Here is a 21,411-nt window from a genome sequence, read left to right as displayed (position 1 = left end):
AAGCTACAGTGAGCCAAGAGCTGTCCACACCAGCGCTGTCGGCTGGAGGCGCTCTCCAACTGGCATAGCTTCCGCCTCTCGTGGAAGTGGAGTAACTATGCCGACAGGAGAGCGCTCTTCCATCAGCATAGCATGTCTTTACCAGCCATGCTACAGCAGCACAACTACATCGGTACAGCTTCTAGTGTAGACCTGCCCATTACCATTTCTGGAATCCTTTCCCCAAAATGTGCTTGGTTGGGGTTTTTTGGTCTCCAGCAGAAAGCTTGACTCATTCAGTGACAAACTATGCACCAGAAATAATGTAAGTGTTTTAAAGAAATACTGAGCATATGTAGCCTTGTAACTGAACTTAACTGAAATTCTGTCTAAACTAGTTCCTTTCTACATATGGCCATGCTGATTGTCCTTAAGAAACCAAAAGATTTCCCCTGCTTTCACTGTAGAAGCAACAGAATGCTAAGTGTTTAGGCTTGATGCTTCAGAAATGTAAGTAGTTTCTCTGTAGGGAGAGCAATGGAATATAACCAGCTTGCTTGCGGCCCTGGAGAAGCTCAGACTCTCTAGATTAGGAAGAAGCAGTTTTTAAAAACAAGCTAAACAAACGCATTGCAATTAAGTGGTGTCTAAAAACATGTCAGCACACCTTGTACAGATAAGGTTTGACACCTTTAGAAATATGTTGGCTGGTTATGGTCTACTTTAGGCTCCCTGACTAGCATTTAAAAAAAAGGTAAAACCTTGTCTGCCCTAGGTGCTGACATCTTTTTAAACACTACTTAATTAAAATGTATTAGCTAACTTAGTTAAAAGCCAAACCTTTTTTTCTTCTAAATAGGGCTGATTTGGAGGTCAGTTAGGGTGACCAGACAGCAAATGTGAAAAATCGGGATGGGGATGGGGAGTAATAGGAGCCAATATAAGAAAGATCGGGACTGTCCCTATAAAGTTAGGACATCTGGTCACCCTAACGTCAGTTGGTAGCCTTTGCACCTGATCATTGTGGACAGTTGAGTCCAGCGCATTACCTATAGAAATGCAAAAATTTACCTCCTTTATTTTCCTATTCCTGAGCTACTGCCAGAATTGTCACTTAAAGACCAACTTAAAGCTCATTCAGCAGAGCTGTGGCAGTGAAACTCTAGGCTCAGGCCTGTTTAATCTCCTAAGATTTGTAGATCCAGCTGCGAATGGTAGTATTTTTACAGAACAGTACTGTCCAAATACACTATTGCCCAGTCAGTCTGCTTTTGCCTGGGTATAATAAAGGATAACATCTGTATGAAGTCCTCAGGTCTTCAAGTGAGGTGTTTTTGGGTTGGAGAGTTAGGCTAGGTTGAGATAACATTGAGTGGAAGACATGTAGAAAGTTTTTAATATTGGGTAACAACAAGTTTTCTGACATGTATAATGGGCTATTTGTTCAGTGTGGGGGAGTTCTTGTTATAGTCTCCCTGTTAATGGGACAAGTTTGTGATGTCTCCATTCAGGTAGAAGTTTTGGTAGGAAGGACAGGGGTTGGGAATATATTAAAAGAAGGCTTTTCCCCTGATTTCAGTGACTGAGCCCTGGTGGCTGTGATGACTGTCCTAACTTAGATGAGGTGGGAGAGAGCACATTCCCACTTAGGAGTAGTAAAAATACAGATCCCACTGTGTTGAGAGCTGTACAAACATAGGAAAAAGACAATCTGTGTATCCATGGAGGAGCTTGCAGTCTAAGGACACCTACAGACAAAGGGTAGGGCATGAGATGGTAATACATACACAGACGAATGTGCTAGAGGGGAGAAAAGACGGCCTTGTTTGATACATGAATTGTGTGGTGGGGGGGTGTGTATTTTTGTTAGTGGATTCGGAGGAAAGGAGTAGGAAAAGGAAAGAAGAGGAGGAGTTACAGTGAGGATGTTACTTGGCTTCAGAAGGGTCTGTTTCACACTGCCATGTAGAACCTGGTATGGGAGCTCTACTATCTTATTACACTTACGTATTTGTATCCATACAAGCATGCTGAGCTCTAGGCACAGAGCAATGATTGCACATACAGTACAAAACTCAGCAGTTCAAAATTACTATAAAAACTTCCCTAGCCAGCAAAATAAATATCTCCTCCAGATTTGATAGCCTTGATGAGTGTAAGCTAGGTCAAAAGCTATGACACAGAATATCAGAGACATTTATAGTGTAACTGGCTTTTTTTTGGAGTGAGGAAAAAGGGCTGCAACTCCTTTTTAGTGTTTTAGGAGCTTGGAGTGTAAAGTTGACGAAGAGAATTCTAAACTGAATCCTGTAAAAGTTTTGTTGCATTCAGCATAAACAGCCATTGAACTGTTTACACTTTTTTTCAGTTCCAGTAACTGATACAATATAACATACCAATAATAGCTTTTCTTCTCTTTAAAAAAGAATTTGCACATATTGGCCACCCTTGAGTGTTGTTCAAAAATTCCCAAGCAAATGTAGTTTTATATATATACCAAATACTTTGCAGTACAAGGAAACAAGAAAATAGATTTTCTACTGTGCCTAGAAGTTGGACAGTATACAAATCTGTGTACACTTCCTTGCTTTTATCAGTTCTTGGCAAAAAAAAATTAATATGAAGTACAGAATTTGCTAATACTGTGAACTGCTGATTTCTTTAACAGATGAGTGGACATGATAGTAAAGGGCATTAATAACTTTTCAGTATAATCAGCCCTCACTGTTTCTTACTGTGCTAATATTTAAACACAATAATTATCAAATCTGTCAATCTTGACCACTTCTCAGGATTTCATTGCAGAGCACTGTGGTAAGGTCTCATATTACTAAGTCATTATTAATTTTAATGAATATTATATGCTGCAGAACATTTATTATGACACTAACATTTTATGAACACACATGAAAGGGATACTGTGAAGTTAAATCTCACTTCTGCTTTGAAAATATTTTGCTCTTTTGTTACAGTAATTGTCTGTTGTTTGTATGTCAGAGCTCGGGGTGGAAGGGGGGGAACCATTATTTACTTCATGCTTTTTAGAGCACCGCATGCACTGTCTTCTCTTGTGTAACTGGACCTACACAAATGGGGGCACTTCAGTACAGCAGGAAGAGAGGAATATTTTGTTATCTTGTGATATAGTTTATCAACGCAGACCTTTTATCTTGGCCCTTTCACACAGGTAACTCTAAAGGTAGCTTGTCAAACTTCTGCAGGCTCTTGAAAAGTGAAGATTTTAGATTTGTTCTGCACACCCACACTCCTTTGAGTTTTTCTGTTTATTATGATTGGGGATTATTTTGAGCTGTGCAGTTTTCATAATCTAAACTAAAAATTATTCTACCTCCTATGACTTTTGCTAGGCAAATAAATACTGATAATTTTAACCCATTCTAAACTGGGTTGGATTAGAAATGAATGTATGATCCATTTGGCCTTCTGTTGGTATGTTTTTAAACAGCTTTGCAGCTATAAAGTGAGGGCTGGTGGAAGAAGGGAAATGATCTTCAACTATCCACTTTCGATGTACCAAAACATCTTAAAAGAAAAGTAGGCAGCAGTCTATTGTGAGACTATTCAGATGCAGGCACGATATCAAAAGAACAAATTAACACTGTCTCTTTTTTGTTGTAGGCCATTGAACAAAAAATCAAAGGTAAGTTACTTTAAAGCTATTTATATTTTGTGGTGTTTGAGTAGGTATTTTAATTTCTGTTTGAATTAAAAGGGAGGGTCTGAAACATTTTGACTCAGCCTGAAAAGATAGGATATGAGAAAACATAACAGTGCCAGTGGTGTATCTAGTGGTTCAAAAAAAAAAGGAAAGGAAAATTATTCATAATTTCAAGTGTCAGAGGGGTAGCCGTGTTAGTCTGGATCTGTAAAAGGAGCAAAGAATCCTGTGGCACCTTATAGACTAACAGACGTTTTGGAGCATGAGCTTTCGTGGGTGAATCTGAGGAAGTGGGTATTCACCCACGAAAGCTCATGCTCATGCTCCAAAACGTCTGTTAGTCTATAAGCCACAGGATTCTTTGCTGCTTATTCATAGTTTGGTTGATATATTCCTTCACTCTTATTCACCTTTTCTTAATTATTTGTACAGCACTATGTGCACAAGCAGCGTTCTACTTTATCTTCCTCTCCTTCATTTTTCTCTTCCTCTTCTCCTTTCATTTAAAAAAAAAATTGCATCCTCCTACCAATCCAGCCGTATTGTAGGTCATGGGATGTAGTTAATCTATTTGAGGCAGTTCTTCCGAATGTGCTGTTAGTGCACATGGACATCAGAGTGATAGGCACAGTAATTGCCCATCTGTCTTTGAAGTGAAATGACACCTCTAGCAGTTTTATCTTGGTGTAAAGGGCTGGGATTCCCATGTCTATGAGCTCTAATTTAGCTCAAACACAAATGGAAAGTATTGTGATTAATTTGAATATTTGTATTGTATATTTTGATTCCTTTCAAGTACTTGCTATATCTTTAAGATATAGAAAATATATATCTACTTTGTGTAGGCGTAACTTCCTTTTTTCATTCTAATTCAGGTAGTGTTTGTTGAGAATTTTATAATGATTATATATTTATGCAGGGGACTAACATTTGCTACATTCTTTATCTTTAGAAACACTGTATTTTGTTAAATATTAAGCCTTGAGACAAATTTATAGTAATTTTTTAACAATTAAATGTTAGCTAGTCGTAGTGGCTTAAGATCAGGTAGTGAATTCTCCATATAAAGGTGCATTCTCATCTTTCTGCCTCGTGTATACAGCAGTAATTACCTGATACTTTAAGATGAGCTTATATCTAGTTTCCTCAACTTGCAGTGGATTAATTGAGTTGACAACTTGCACAGAAAAGCTAAATTCTATAGCATAATAGGCTCCTAATACATTAAGGGTTTGTGTGGGAAGGAAATGTGTTTTTATATATATGAAAACTGGTGACAGAAATCAAAGGAATAAAAGTATATTTAGGTTCATAGAATAGTTACACTGCTTTGAGGCAAAAAGAGCTGCTACATTGTGCGTGCTGGACTTTTTAATGCACTGTTCTTTCATTAATTGGAGTTATGAACCTACATTAGGAGACTAACTTTCTTAAATCCTGGATCTGCAGCCATCTTGTGCATCCAATGCCATTGTCTATAGAATCTGTCTCTTAAGGCTTGATCCTGGACTCATTAGGCAATGGGAGTTTTGCCATTGACTTCAGTTGGTTCAGGACTGAACACTTAATGAAGATGGCAGACATAGCATCATGGAATCATAGGACTGGAGGGGACCTTGGGAGTCATCTAGTCCAATCCCCTGCACTCATGGCAGGACTAAGTATTATCTAGACCAGTGGTTCCCAAACTTGTTCTGCTGCTTGTGCAGGGAAATCTCCTGCCTGGCCGGGCTCCTTTGTTTACCTGCTGCGTCCGCGAGTTCAGCCGATCGCAGCTCCCAGTGGCCGTGGTTCGCTGCTCCAGGCCCATGGGAGCTGCTGGAAGTGGTGGCCAGTACATCCCTCGGCCCGCGTTGCTTCCAGGTGCTCCCATTGGTCTGGAGCAGCGAACCACAGCCACTGGGAGCTGCGATTGGCCGAACCTGCGGATGCAGCAAGAAAACAAACTGGCCCAGCCTGCCAGGGGCTTTCCCCGCACAAGTGGCGGAACAAGTTTGGGAACCACTGATGTAGACCATCCCTGACAGGTGTTTGGAGATTTTTAAAAGCAGGTTAGACTGATGGAAATTCCACAACCTCCCTCTGCAACTTATTCCAGTACTTAATCACCTTGACAGTTAGGAAGATTTTTCCTAATGTCCAACCTAAACCGTCCTTACTGCAATTTAAGCCCATTGCTTCTTGTCCTATCCTCAGCGGTTCAGAACATTTTTTTTTTCTCCCTCCTCCTTATAACAACCTTTTATGTACTTGAAAATGGTTATCATTTCCCCTCTGTCTTCTCTTCCCCAGACTAAACAAACCCAATTTTTTCAATCTTCCTTCATAGGTCATGTTTTCTAGACCTGTAATCATTGTTGTTGCTCTTCTCTGGACTTTCTCCAGTTTGTCCACATCTTTCCTGAAATGTGTCCAGAACTGGACAAAATACTCCAGTTGGGGCCTAATCAGCGTGGAATAGAGTGGAAGAATTACTTCTCATGACTTGCTTACAACTCTCCTGCTAAAACATCTCAGAATAATTCTTTTGTTTTTTGCAGCAGTGTTACACTGTCCACTCATACTTAGCTTGTGATCCACGATGACCCCCCCCTCCCCATCCCTTTCTGCAGTACTCCTTCCTAGGCAGTCATTTCCTATTTTGTATGTGTGCAATTGATTTATTCCTTCCTAAGTGGAGTACTTTTGCATTTGTCTTTATTGAATTTAATTCCATTTCTCCAGTTTGTCCATACCATTTTGAATTTTAATGGTATCCTCCAAAGCACTTGCAACCCCTCCTTGCTTGGTATCATCTGCAAACTTTATAAGTGTACTCTCCATGCCATTATCTAAATAATTAATGAAGATATCAGTGAGAACCAGACCCAGAACAGATCTCTTCAGGATCTCACTCAATATGCCCTTCCAGCTTGACTGTGAACCATTGATAACTCTCTTGGAAAACCATTCCCACCAGTTATGCACCCATCTTATAGTAGCTCAATCTAGGTTGTATTTTCCTGGTTTGTTTATGAGAAGGTCATGCAAGACAGTATCAAAATAATAGGTATATCTCCTATTTATTTATTTATCTCGTAGAACTGGAAGGGACCTTGAAAGGTTGAGTCCAGCCCCCTGCCTTCACTAGCAGGACCAAGTACTGATTTTTGCCCCAGATCCCTAAGTGGCCCCCTCAAGGAGTGAACTCACAACCCTGGGTTTAGCAGGCCAATGCTCAAACCACTGAGCTATCCCTCTTGTCTTCCCCCCCCCCCCCACTAAAGTCAAGATGTTACCACAGGTATCACTTCCCCCCGACTCTTCAGAAGGCTTGTACTCTGTCACAGAATCTCACATCCCTGGAGCCCTCTGTAGTCTATATATATTTTCACTTAATTTATTTAGGCTCCCTTTTTTAGCCAGTGCATGGAATTACAATTAATTGTCTCATCTTCCAAATAAGTGTTTCTCTTCTCCTTTAGCCACTCCTTACATAGCCAAATGCCACAATAAAAAAGATGATATGCTTACAGCCATGCATAGACCTTCCAACTATAGAATTATGAATAGTGTCACTTTTAAAAAAAAATCTACAGTAATAAATTAAACTAGGAAAGACTGAAGGACAGAATAGAAAAATGGTAAATGTTTTGCTGTATAAAATGGCACTGTGCATTCTAAAGTCACAATTGACATGTCTCACACTGTCTTGAGAAGTGATAGTGATGCTTCAACTGAGGGAATAAAGATGCAGACACTTTTGTCCTTGTTAGATTTTCAGCTTTTGTTAGCTGAAATGTAATGTGCTTTGTTAGTGTAAATACCCAACTCTAACTTTAATATGTTACTTTATTTCCTTAACTATATTTTACTATAAAAGTTGGGGGGAATTTTAAGATATGTCAAACGTGCTAGCAGTCACTTTTAATAAGCATAGATGTTACGGGATTCAATAGTGAAGCTGTTTCAAACCATAATTTCACATGTCAAAATTTGTCATCTGTGTTATGCAAACCCAATTCACTGTTTCATCATAGTTTTGTCTGCTTGCATTCAAGATGAAAATTAAATATTTAATTAGTTTCCAAGTTTCTATTATGTTAATTTCTTAAAATATTATGTGGATGAGTTGAAGATAGAATACAAGAGTATAGGATTGCTAAGTAATTCATAATAAAATTCTTTATTGCAGAAAATTACATTAAAATTGTAATAAACCCCTCCCCCCAAACTCAGTTGAGTCTAAAATGCATTTATGTCTAGGATCACTTCTTGCACTCTTTTCATCTTAATAGTTCCAGAACCCCACTGTCATAAACCCTTTTTCTTGGAATGGAATAAAGTAGTTTGACATTACTAGCAAATTTTGATTATACCCCTGTTCAAATGGAAATATTGAAACAGTTATGATGACAGTAGTGTAGATATTTCAGCCTTAGCTGTTTGATACATTAGCATTGACATATGGTTGTATTTTGTATACAGTTTTTCAATTAAACATTTTTTCTAGGTTTTTAAGTTTAAATGTATTCAGCAATTCAATAATTCCTACGTTCCTCAGAGGAGGGCACTATGTATATGTTCAGAACCTAGCACAGAAGGTCCATGATCTCGACTGGGACCTGTAGGTACTATATGTAAATTAAATGTAAAGTTTGGAAAGTACTTTGAGATCTTTACCAATTAAATGTGTTGTTGAACTGCCAAACATTGTGGTGGTGTTCTACTCTAACTTACACAGTAGCCTGGTATAATAGCTTCTATTGAATTTAACTTGTAATACTATTCAAGGTAAACAAATCTTCCCATTCATCATGAATATCCCATTCAAAAGAAATCTTTCAAACCCCACTTCAGCTATGCAAAGAAAATGGCATCATACACTGCTTGCTAAACCAAACATTACACAATATGAGTATTTAGCTTGCATTTTGCCACAAAATACCAGCTTCCTAGACTCTTCAGCAAACAAGATGCTGTCACTGTAAATATAGGGGTGTGTGTGTCGTAGGACAGTGCTTTGTAGTGTGAAACATTTCCTTTACATATTGTATTTCAAGATACATAGGTAATATTTTAGTGAAATAGTTTTAAAAACTATGTAGTAGGGTTAAGGCTGTCACTCGCAAAATAACAAAAGGTAGTTTCTCTATTTCCCTGTTTTGTGGAAGGGCTAGGCATAAAACTAATGCTTTGGTTGCAGAATAGGATAAACTCTGGCTCACCACTGAAATAGAAGGTGCCTTTAAAAATAACTGGATATGGAATCGAATTCCTTTACTCATATTTCCTATCTTTTGAAAGTTCTCATTCATCTGTTCTCTGTGAAACAAAACTCTCCATGCTCACATAAGTTTTGTTTTCCACTTGTATAACTGCTTTACCTTAATAGAAAACTGTTATTAGCTTTCAGAGTTTATAAGTAGAAAAAAGAAAAAAATGAACTGAGCTATGAATACTTGCTGTTAAAATTCCCCATATAAATACCTTATAATTTACCTTTCTACGGATCTGCAGGGGTTAATGAATTGGCAAACAGTTAGATATTTTCCAGATCAGCTAGCTGAGCTTACATCTGCGGCCATTTTTCCACAACGAAAATTCTAGCATTACATCTTACGTGTGTCAGCTTGAAAGCCAGACTTCCTCTGTTTGCCCTTCAGCATTCCAGAACTGACAACTCTTTGGGGCATGACATGCAAGGAAAGTGCATTACAGTACAGTTTTAAGAGGTCAGCTTAAGCAGTAGTAAGAAAAGAACACTTAAATGACAGTTTGGTGCCGTTCTTTGTGTGCTTTAGCCGTTGATTTGATCTATGTAAGCTGATTTTGTTTGAGTGAAACTGTTCTCCATCTGCATTAAAGTTGTTCAAACAGCTGCCATTTTTTTTATTGGAGGGGGGAGTTTGTCACTGGGCCTCTACTCCAGGAGGAGTTGGCAAGCAGTACTGTTGTAGCAGTAAAATGACACCGTGCTTCTCCTCCATTTTCTAATGAAATCTGCAGAGTGGGAAAGCAACACAAGTTGGAAGCGTCTTTCTTTGGAATCTCTCTGTAAACTGTTGTTTCTGTCACGGTCGTGCAGACTGTAACTTCAGCTTCCACTGCTTTGTGGGTTTTCAGCAGGTTTGTTGTTTATGAAAATCTCTCCTTATATTCCTTTGTAATCTTGCTGCTGCTTGTCAAGAAAATTAGGAGTAATACACTGTAAATCCATTAGCAAAGTTGCCTTTAGACTTTAGGGTGATGTAGAACAAAATACTGATGTGCTAAACAATATTTTATCACTGTTTTTTAACAGTGTTGTTAACTAGAGAAGTAGATTATAACACACTTCTGGGATTTAAGGGGTATTGGAATTTATAATAATCATATTGGAACAATAAAAGGTTAGTTAAAGTGAGATTAACAACAGAGCTGGTTTAATCTTCTGAAAAGTTGCTGATTATAAAATACAGTTGGATAGAATTAACAAATTGTGCGATTTCCCTGCTTCTCTCCTCCCCCCCCAAAACCTCCCTTAACACTTAGTTAAGAAAAATGATTGTATTGGGCCTGTTGATGTCAATAATACATTTGATTAAATTGAAAATAACAAACTTTAAGTTCCGTCTTAAAGCATATTGGACTGTAGACAGAGAAAACATGGCTCAAACTAAAAATGTTATACATGAACATTTGGTTGCATTTTATTGAATTTGTCAATATTTACACAAAGAATGAATAATTCTATTACTGCTTTTATCTACCAAGTAAATATATTTCTTGGGTAATCTGTATGTAACGTTTTGGGTTTTTTTAGAAAAAGTAGTGTTCATACTGTAGCTGTTTGGGGTTTATTTTACTAAAAGGGATCTTATTTACTAATATGCTCTATCATTTTATAGTTAATAAATGAATAAGTAACCAGGAATTAGTTCAGTTATTTTAGTAAGATGCGCTTATATAAGCCCCTTTAAAGCACAGTAAGGAAAGTTAGAAATGAATGTTGCTTTGTTGCCGTTCTGCTCTGGAGTGATTTTTCTAACTCCAGTTCTCTTCCATTGGAATGTCATATGTAAATGATTTGTATTTAATCTGCAAGGAATAATTCTACTATGGAAGGAATACTAGGTGAAGTAAAAATTATTATTTTACTGAGCACCAACAAGATATTATGCGCTGTAATAAAATAATCCCTGCACCAAGGAGTTTACAGTCTAAATAGAAAGACGGTATAATTCATACAAACAATACCAGGTGACCAAAAAATGAATTTATAACTAAGCAATGCAGTTCTTTATAAGTACTTTGTTGATGGAGTAATACTGATAGACTGTATGCAGGTAGTGTGTTTATTTTCATTTACCGCTGTCAACAGACTTTCTTAGATCAAGCTTTAAGTATGTTTTTTTAACTTTAGACATTATGACCAGTTGCATCAAAAGGTATATTGGTAAAATGTAGATTACCAAAAAGTTAAATAACAGATTTGTGGGTGAAGAAGTGGAGTTTAGTATATGAAAGACCAACTCTCTTTAAATGTCGTCTGAGTTGCATTAGTAAATGGACTAAAGTAGGATGAGGTTTTTAAATAACTTGTGCATAATTAGTAATTTATATTAACAACAAAGATTTACCATTAAGAAAAATTACTGATTTAGAAGTGCAGAGAAGAATATAAAATGTTTTCTTCTCTTGCATCATTTTACATTGCATTGCTTTGTTCTTTAAATCTTAACATTAATGAAAAGAGGAATATGCTAGAAAGGAATAGATGGAAATATGTACAGAATTTTTGAAGGCATTGAATTGTACTTTTGAACATTAATTTGATCATAGGTCGTTCATACACTGTTGAATGTGTGCATGTGAAATATTGTTTGAGGACCTGAATTCAGTAGTCAGAGGGTAGCCGTGTTAGTCTGGATCTGTAAAAGCAGCAAAGAATCCTGTGGCACCTTATAGACTAACAGAGGTTTTGGAGCATGAGCTTTCGTGGGTCAATACCCACTTCCTCAGATGCATGTAATGGAAATATCCAGGGGCAGGTATATATATGTGTGCTAGCAAGCTTGCTAGCACACATATATATACCTGCCCCTGGATATTTCCATTACATGCATCTGAGGAAGTGGGTATTGACCCACGAAAGCTCATGCTCCAAAACCTCTGTTAGTCTATAAGGTGCCACAGGATTCTTTGCTGTGAATTCAGTAGCTTTCTAAAATAGGTACAGAACTCTTAACATCAGCAGAATCTAATACTGTGTCAGTCATTTTATCCAACTTATCGGTTTATCTAATTACTTGTGAATATCTTCCCTATCCATGCTCCTATGCATTAAATTGACCTATGTCATGGCCATTCTTCTACCTAATTCTGTCCCCCTCCATTCAGCTGTGAAATAGAGTAGAACTGGGTCACTGCTGTGGCAGAGTAATGGAAGACGGTGGTAGCGTACATGTTTGTAATCACCTGAAATAGCGTATCCCTTTCTCTGCCCTTGAAATTTGTACCAAGGATTTATAACTGTCAGTCCTCCATTGGCGAAGAAATAGCATACATGCTCCAAATATCCCTTGTGTACAAAATCTTTCTTTGGGCTTTGTCATTTTTCTCGTAGACTGAAAAACTGATAACTGCCGTTCTTTGTGCTAAGAAAGTTGGGTGCTTTGTTTACACGTAGGTAAAAGATTTGATCCTACGGGACACACACTTTTTTTAAGGAACATATAATTGTGTATGCCTTTTTTGAGGTATGTGTATTTTTTTATACCTAATCATGTTAAAAGTAACAGCCATATTCCCTGTATTGAAATTTTTTTTTAAAAAAAGCTTCAGGGAACAGGATTTTGCTTAGATTTTCTAAGGCCAGACTATTGTATTCACCTGCATTTGTAATTGAAAGTGAATGTTAGTGTATGATTTTCATGTTTTGTAATTTTCTTGCATTTGACCATTTTGTTCTTTCTTCTAGCACACTAGGGAATTGTTTAATGAAATACAAAAAGTAACGGTTTAGGAAATGCTGCTGCAAAGTCAAAAGCCTAGGGTACGTTAACGGCATGCTAATGTGAAGAGTTACTCTTAAAGGAAGATAAACAAAACTTTATAGTGACTCAAGCTTAATTTTAATAGGACCCCAAACGCCCAACAATCATACACTTAGCAGTAGGAATGTCTTATATTTTAATTGTACCTTCAGGACTTGGCTATAGAGACAGTAGTTTTCCAAGCTTTTTTTATGATATATTTAAGGTTAAGCTTTTCTAAGTTAACTATGGAGCTCCCAATAATTTCAAGGGCAGTTTTGGTTAAATTCTCTAGTCATCTCTGAAAATCACAACCTAGATATTCTTCTGTACTTATTTTATCAAAGAAAAAGTAAACTGAACACATACACAATTGTGTGTGATCATTGATATATATAATGGACTTGAAAAAAGTGTGTGTTATGGTGACATAAATAGAATTGGTTTAAACTTGTGTGTGATCTCTAAATGTAGTTACTGTAAATCATTCCACATCTTTAGAGTATTTGTGTGCTTTAGTGGACCAGACCGAACCAGGTACTCCATCCTGAGTCTTTCTGGGTTTCATTTAATTTGTTTGCGTTTGTACTGGTGTGATGGAGCAAATAAAGAGGTAGCAATGAATACTGTAATTACCTGTTTGTTCACAGTTCAGGTATGGTGTATACACCTATACGTAACCTTTCTTGCAAATTCTTTGGCCTCAGTCCCACCTAGAAATGACCATACTATCAAGGTTATGAAAGGTAATTTTGATTTCATGTAAGCTGAATGCTTGGCATTTCATCCATGGAGGCAACCAGCCATGTCAAATGGTATATGGTATTTATGCTATCACTTTCTACTGACAATGGATTGGGTGAAGACTAGTACATAGATTTCCCTTTGAATGTCAGGATTGACAAGACAGGCGAGTGTTAACCACTCTTTGTTTCTAATCTTGCCTTGTGTTCTCTTCTATGTTGACTTCATAAAAGACTTGTACACAAAGGATTTTTTAATTTCCCACTGTAGGAAATAATGCAACACAGATTTTTTTTTAAGTTTTTTAGTTTTTTGAGAAATGTAGTTTTGCTTTAAGTGATGATCCATCAAAAATTTTAGGATCTTTGTAAGGAGTAGTAATAAAAGACTTGAGCTGGGATAATTTTGTTATAAATTTATAGCTAAACCTACTATTACTAGTAATACCATGATAGAAAATAGTGTGTGCATATAGTGAGGCTTATAGTGGAAACTAGGTTTCAGCTTTAACTGGAGCAAATATCCCCATTCTGTAATATATACCCTACTCCAGGGGTGGCCAGCCTAGGGCTCCGGAACCACATGCAGCTCTTCAGAAGTTAATATGAGGCTCCTTGTATAGGCATCGACACTGGGGCTGGAGCTACAGTTGCCAAATTTCCAATGTGACGGGGTGCTCACTGCTCAATCCCTGACACTGCCACAGGCCCTGCCCACACTCCACCCCTTCCCATCTCCTTTCCCTCCCACAAGCCTGCTCTTCCCCCTCCCCGCCCCCGAGCCTCCTGCATGCCACGAAACAGTGGATTGGGAGGTGCAGGGAGGGAGGGGGCAGAGCCAGTGAGTGGGAGATGCTGAGAGTGGAGGGGGAGCTGATGGGGGGCTGCTGACATATTACTGTGGCTCTTTGGCAATGTACATTAGTAAATTCTGGCTCCTTCTCAGGCTCAGCTTGGTCCCCCCTGCCCTATTGAAAACACGTTGTTTTTCTTTTCTTAGGCTCTTTTTGAGTTTGAAAACTATGGTACCTGTGATTAACTTTCTTCAACTTTTTTTCTTTTTTGTTGTTGTTGGGGGTTAGTGCCAGAACAAACAAAGACCAGTATAAGCCAGCCTCAGCCCATCACCTCTAACGGCACTTCCCCAGCAACCAGCACTAGTAATAATGCCAAGCGGGCCACAGCCAGCAGTCAGCAGCAGCAGCAGACCTTGCCTCGATACCCTCCTCGTGAAGTACCACCACGATTTCGACACCAGGAACAGAAACAGCTTTTGAAGCGAGGTCAGCAGTTACCAGTGATAGCTGCAAACCTGGGATCCACTCCTAAAGTATTAAACAGCCAATCAGGAGGCAGCGGTGTCACAAGTAAACCATCAGTGACCAACGGAGAAGTGCCGAACAGCAGCAGCAGCAAAAAACAGTCAGGTGAGAGAGGAAGTAACTTGTTTTCAGTGAGTTTAGATATTTTATTAGTAACTAGATGAGAGTGATTGAATTGGTACAACACAGAATCTGTTTTAGGGTAAATGAGCAAAGAGTTCTCCAGGGTCTGTTGTTCATGTTAAGCATTAACTTTAAAACATGGCCTCCTGTACGCTATCTTCCATTTAACTGAACCTCTGATCATTCTCAGCTCATCTTAGTTATTGACTAATGCAGTTTCTATACCATACAGATGCATATCTACCTTTGAACAATGTAGGTTTAAGTTTAGATGAATATTAATATCCCTTTTCTAGATCTCCCTTTTAAGGGAACCCCTTTATGTAAAGACTTTGCCAAAAGTCTGTGTGTAGAGCTATGTCCAATATTCAGGATTCTGAACAGCATCCTCAAAGTAAGTTTCTTATTTCAGATCCAGTGACATCACCTTGAATTTGTGGGTGAAAAAAATCAACGCCATTATTCTGATGTAGGTTTATGTTGCTAAAGAGATTAGATTTGTTCATGTACTCCAAGTAGAGCCCTGCACGGATACAAATTGAGATCTGTGGATATAAATCAATATCTGTGGAACCGCAGGGCTCTCCCGGGAACCGCAGCGGTGAAAGGAGATGAACATGGTGCCGCTGCTCCTGGGAGACAGCACCCTACGCTGACAGCTCCTCCGTCGTGGCTGTACTGTCCCCACCCCACCTGATGGGGCTGGCACCAGGCTCACTGGCACCTGTCCCTGGTTGCGCTCTTGTGTTCAAATGGCACGCACGCCCTCAGACAGGAGAGACAGCTCAATGGAAGGGACAGGAGTGGGGCTGCGGGGCAGTACAGCCACGCCAGAGGAGCTGCTGGCGCAGGGCACTGGCTCCTGGGAGCAGCAGCCACATGTTCTGCTCCTTTCGTCCCTGCAGTTCCATGGATACTGATTTATATCCACAGATATCTGCATCTGCAGATATAAATTTGTGTCCGCACACAGATCTAGCCCCAAGTACTGTCTCTGCCGACAGAGTATCTTGGCCTCTTATAGGATCTGCTTCTCTGGAATCTGAGAGGAGAATGACTGCTGTTCATATCAATATTTTCTTTTTTTTTCATAAGCTCTTTACTCTGATCCTTCTTTGTCCTTATTGGCTTGAGCAACGTACTGTTCAAATACTTTCACAACAGTGTAATAAAGAGTTCATATGTTGGATGTATAGGATGTACATTTTTAACAGTGACAGCAGTTAACCATTGGAACATTTTACCAAGGGTCATGGTGGTTTCTCCATCACTGACCATTTTAAATCAAAATTGGATCTTTTTCTAAAAGACCTGCCTTAGGAATTAATTTTGAGGAAGTTCTGTGGTCTATGTTATAAAAGACATCAGACTAAATGCTCACAATGGTCCCTTCTGACCCTGGAATCCATGAATAAGTTTGCACTTTTAATGAATGAACTACGTTATAATTTATTGATCTTTTGTTAGTAAGGTAAAAGTAGTGTATGCTTGACTGGAAGGAAATCGCTCCAGTTCCAGGAATTTACAAAGCATTTTGGCATTCCACGCTCAGCCATCATCTTCTCCATAAGTGTTTGTGTTTCTTATGCTGGTTTTTGTACCTGCATTTACTTGTTTGAAAGACATTTAGCAGTTATGATGCAACTGTTTCACCTGAGCCATCTAAACTTGGCTGTAATTTATAGTATTTCTTAAGATCACTGAGTGGCACTACAGAGGCTATGATGTAAAGCACTCCAGTTACAAAAAGGCAATTTTCCTTTTTAAAAGAATTCTTAGGAAAACCTTGATACTTTGCTCCATTTTATATCTTTGAACTCATCACAGACTAGAAGATAACAGTATTTAAAATGAAGGTAAACTGTCAGGTTTGTTGCTGTCAAACACTGTACAAATGCGTAGCCAAACTAAAATGGTATGGATTGTTGGTGTGTTGTTTTTTTTAATCTAGGTAGTGATTTCTTATATTGGGGATTAAACTCTTCAGTTTTGTGTTTGTAACAAAATGAGCACAATCTAACCATTTTTAAAAAAAAAAACTAGTTTTTACAGATTTTTTTTCTCCATTGTCTGTGGCCTGTGATGTCAAAGAAAGATTCACGTGTAATTTATTAAAAATTTCTCCCTCAAGGCAAACTGTTAGAAACTGGTTACATTGTTAAGTATTACATTCCAACACAGCCTCTTATTTATTTTTCTTCTGATGCGGTTGATAAGATTCCAACCTGTGGAAAATATTTATTTACAGCTAAGTGGACTCTTCTCTTTCTGGCTTTGTTTGATGTAATACTGAGCACTTACTAGTATGGCTGAGTAATCTCTGAGCTAGAAGATACTGGTTTCTTCCTCCAATAGTGACACTGCAGTGTTGTACTAATGGTATGAGATGCTGCTGTTCTTTGAATGAGATGTTAAATCTAGCTCCCTTCTGGATCTTTGATTGTCCAGATGGCCAATAAAAGGCCCCATGGAACTTTTCCAGAGAGGAGAGAATAATCCAGTTGTCCTGGCCATCCTTTGTCCACCTTTCAAAACAGGGTGTGTGAGCTGTTGCACCCAGACAGTCACTGTGCTACCAGATCCCCTGTCACTTTGCATTTTAGTCTCATGGAATTGTCATGTATAAGAGAATGGGTCTAATAGTTAATTACCCCCCATCTGTGCCACATACCTTTTGTGTGACCTAAGGCTTCATTTCCTCATGTATGAAGTAGGGATAATGTCCAGAGGGGTAGAGGTTTAATGTGTGTAAGGTGCTTTGGGATCTGTAGATAAGATGATAAAGTACAAAGACTGGATTACACTAAACAGTGTATCGTAGAGCAGTGGTCTCCAAACTTTTTCAATCGCGCACCCCATCAGTAAAAAAAAATTTTGAGCACTCCCAGCCGTGCCGGCTCTGCCATTTTTGCTGAAGCAAAAAAAGTGCCGCTCAGACTTCCGCCCGAACTGCTGATGCGGGGCGGGGGGCTGGGGCTGCTTTGACTCCCGCTTGAACTGACAAAGCGGAGGGTGGGACAGAAAGCGCTTGTCCTGCTGCGCACCCCCAAGGATCCTCTTGTGCACCCCACTTTGGAGACCACAGTCAGAGCATGCTTTGGAGACTACCATGGTTTGACTGCAGAAGAGCCACTTGAAGATGTCACTTGCTGCTATCATTTCTGATGAAAACTGATGTGAATAATCTGCTAATCTTGTTGTTTTGTTACTTCTATCTTCTCCTTCCCCCAGCCATCAAAAAAAATCTTAGGTCCACACCCTAGTAGTAGTATTCCATTCCAGAAATTAGAGATCAGAACATCAGGAAGGTAAAATAATACCTTAAAGTCCTTCACTTTTAAAAAAACATCTATGTGCAGATAAACTGTTCAGCGAAGAATTCTGTGCTTCACTAGGAGACGAGAGGTTAGTAAAGTCAAGAAGAATGTCTGAGCCTTGAAACCCATGCTAATGCATATTGCTTTCATCAAGATTTGCCTAATACTCATGGAACCTTCTTCCACCTAATGTACCCTGCTTACCCCTTTCCGAAACATACAATAATGTCCCTGTGGTACATTCAGTATCCCAGATGGTAAAACCGAACAATCAGGCTGAGATAATATGCAATCCTGTAACCCATTGGAAGGAGTGTACCATATACCCTGATGACATGGCTCCAGCAACTGTTTAACAAGAACACCAGTGATTGTTACAGTCCTGAGGATGTAAAGTGCTTCCCACGTCTACAGACGCAGATATTTTCAATCAGTGGAATGAATATCCACATCCTGCTCTAAGAAATTAACCCTGTGATGTTCTGAATACACAAATAACTTCAATACAGAATGAGAATGTGGACTGTGAACAAAGTGCGTCTGATTTAAATAGGCTTACAAGAGATTCAAGAAGGAAAAAAAGCTGGCAACTAATTTGCGTATAATTGGGCTAATGTGTGCACTATATGGACAAACCCCTGCAAAACCATAAAAATAAGGGAATTAAGATTAGAGTTGAAAACTCTCTTCCCTAACTCACCTCATTTTGTACAGGTTTTGTAAACTGATATTCACAAATTACAATAAATAGAACTTTGTATTCTATGTGCTTGTATCCTCTCTGCATTTTTAGGTGAAGGTAGTCAAGATTCAGAGATCTGACAGCTCCATTCTGAGTGTCTGTCAGATGCCCAACATCTAAATGCAGGCTTTTTGTGAGTTTATTCCTAGAAGCAAACTTACCCTCTTGTTTGTTAGGTTCTCTGTAAAGGCCAGGGAAAGCAGATTAACAATTTATGCTAATATTGATTTCCTTGGCCAGTGTAGACTGATCGTAAATCTTCTGGACTGGGCATCCTTAACTAGTATTTATCGTCAATAAAAGGTAGTTTATTGCCTATATACCCATGGACCCACACTTCTCCATTTTGAAAATTAGTTTGTTCTGTTATGGAGTAAAGCTAGTTTGGGAAGGTCCTAATAGCTCTACAAGCAGGTGTTATATTTGTACTCTGAGAACATGTGGTGAATCCTTTTTCCTCAAGGATTAACGACTTCCAAATGGAGCTCACCTATGGAACATTCTTAAGGCTAAAACCATGGGAAATACTTTCTGAGATCTGTTTACAAGCAGCTCTTGTTTGAGTGTATCCATGCCAATCATAATAGTTCTTCTTCGAGTGATTGCTCATATCCATTCCAGTTAGGTGTGCGCGCCGTGCGTGCACGTTCGTCGGAAACTTTTTACCGTAGCAACTCCAGTGGGCCGGCAGGTCGCCCCCTAGAGTGGCGCCGCCATGGCGCCTGATATATACCCCTGCCGGCCCACCCGCTCCTCAGTTCCTTCTTACCGCCGTGTCGGTCGTTGGAACTGTGGAGCGCGACATAGCTGCCCTCCACATCCCTAGCTCTCCTTGTTGTACTGTTTATAGTTGTAGTTAGCAGTTAAGTGTAGTTAGTTAAGTAGTAATATAGTAAATAGTGTAAATAATACTTGTAAATATTTGTTAGCCGGTTTGGGCCGTAGCCCTTCCCGGCACCCGGCACCGGGCTCATGCCTGGTTCGCCGGGCTTCAAGCAATGTGCGGCCTGTAAGAAACCGATGCCAACCAGCGACCCCCACGACACGTGCCTAAAGTGCCTGGGGGAATCGCACATCTCGGACAAGTGCCGCATTTGTAAGGCTTTTAAGCCTAGAACAAAGAAGGAGAGAGACCAGAGACTTAGGACTCTCCTCATTGAAGCGGCACTCGACCCGGCAGCTTCGCAGACCGTCACCTCGACGCCGGCACCGGGAGGACTCCCCGGCACCAACCTTCCCCGGCACCGGGTCCAGAAGCAAGGCCCTCGAAGTCTGCAACTCCATCCAGGCAGACTCGAGTGGAGCGCCCGGCACCTGCATCTGCCGCAGCGCTACCGACAGGGATCCCGTCGACTCCGGGCCCGGAGGGTCCATCGAGTCCGGTCCCGCCGAGCTCCCCCATAACATCTGGGGTTGAGCTATTGGTCCCATCGACGCCGGAGACCTTCACCTCGGCACGGGACCTAATTACCCTGACTGAGCCAACTCAGCCTCCACCCCCAGTACCTCCAGTGCGGGTGGTGTCCAGAGGCAAACCGATGATGAGAGCGCCGTCTCGGGACTCACACTCGCTGTCGAGGTCCCGGCACCGTGGTCGCTCCAGATCCCGCCGCCGCTCGCAGTCCCTGCACCGCTCCCCTCGGCGGTACCGGTCGCACTCGCGGCACCAATCAGCCTCCAGACAGTCCTGGTCTGGTTCCAGCCACCGATACTGGCACCGGGACTCTAGGAGCCATTCCCGCCGTCGATCGGCTCCCCGGTCGACCTCCCAACACCGAGCTGGTGGCAGGTCCCGGTCCCGGTCGACCTCCCGACACCGCGTCGGTGGCAGGTCCCGGTCCCGATCCCGACACCGCGTCGGTGGCAGGTCCCGGTCCCGATCCCGACACCGCGTCGGTGGCAGGTCCCGGTCCCGATCCCGACACCGAGTCGGCGGCCGGTACCGGTCCCGATCCCGGCACCGAGACCAAGACAGACCCCGGTCCCGATCCCGGCACCGGTATGACTCCCGGTACCGGTCCCCGGCACCGAGAACATCTTCGGCACCAGGACGCGGAGATTCTTACCAGCCGCGGTCGGCCCCTCCATGGCCTTCCAGACAGCCGTCGGTGTCGTCGCAGGCGGACAGTGTGTACGCGCTCGGCACAGACAGGCAGGCGGCCCTTTTCCAAGACCCTCCGCAACAGGACCAGGGACCGCAGCAGTGGGGGTTCTGGACACCCTGGGCGTATCACCGAGCCCAGGGCCCCCAACAGCTTCCTTCTAGGCCTGCGATGATGGAGCACAGGGCGCCGGAGGCATCGTTGTCTCGCCCCCCCCCCTCCCCAGATGGGGAGGACGGGTCAAAACAACAAGACCCTGAGCTCCCTCCGGAGTCAGAGGCGAGGGCTCAGGCAGACCCCCCGCTGGACACTCTCTTGCCAGGGGTCTCCTCATCGTCTTCTCCCGATGAGGCGGTGGCAGGCACCTCTTCCAATAGCCCTCCTCCGCTAGATCTCAGGGCACATCAG

The 21,411-nt window shown here is 40.9% G+C and overlaps 1 protein-coding gene across 14 annotated transcripts in view; it reads left to right on the top strand.

The window, feature by feature from the left end:
• The window catches only part of TNRC6A (trinucleotide repeat containing adaptor 6A), a 187,042-nt gene that overhangs the window by 124,769 nt on the left and 40,862 nt on the right, over positions 1 to 21,411 (top strand). For 12 of the 14 annotated variants that reach the window (XM_050968534.1, XM_050968529.1, XM_050968538.1 and 9 more), the window contains 2 exons: positions 3,619 to 3,640; positions 14,480 to 14,824. In XM_050968534.1, coding sequence (XP_050824491.1) covers positions 3,619 to 3,640; positions 14,480 to 14,824 — 367 coding nt within the window. Of the gene's footprint in view, positions 1 to 3,460; positions 3,535 to 3,618; positions 3,641 to 14,479; positions 14,825 to 21,411 lie in introns of those variants that run through there. The other 2 variants (XM_050968536.1, XM_050968535.1) reach the window with 2 other exon arrangements.

This window comes from Gopherus flavomarginatus, chromosome 9 (genome assembly GCF_025201925.1).
Source record: "Gopherus flavomarginatus isolate rGopFla2 chromosome 9, rGopFla2.mat.asm, whole genome shotgun sequence".
In the NCBI taxonomy this organism is placed as follows: Eukaryota; Metazoa; Chordata; order Testudines; family Testudinidae; genus Gopherus; species Gopherus flavomarginatus.
This window is presented reverse-complemented; position numbering and strand designations above follow the sequence as displayed.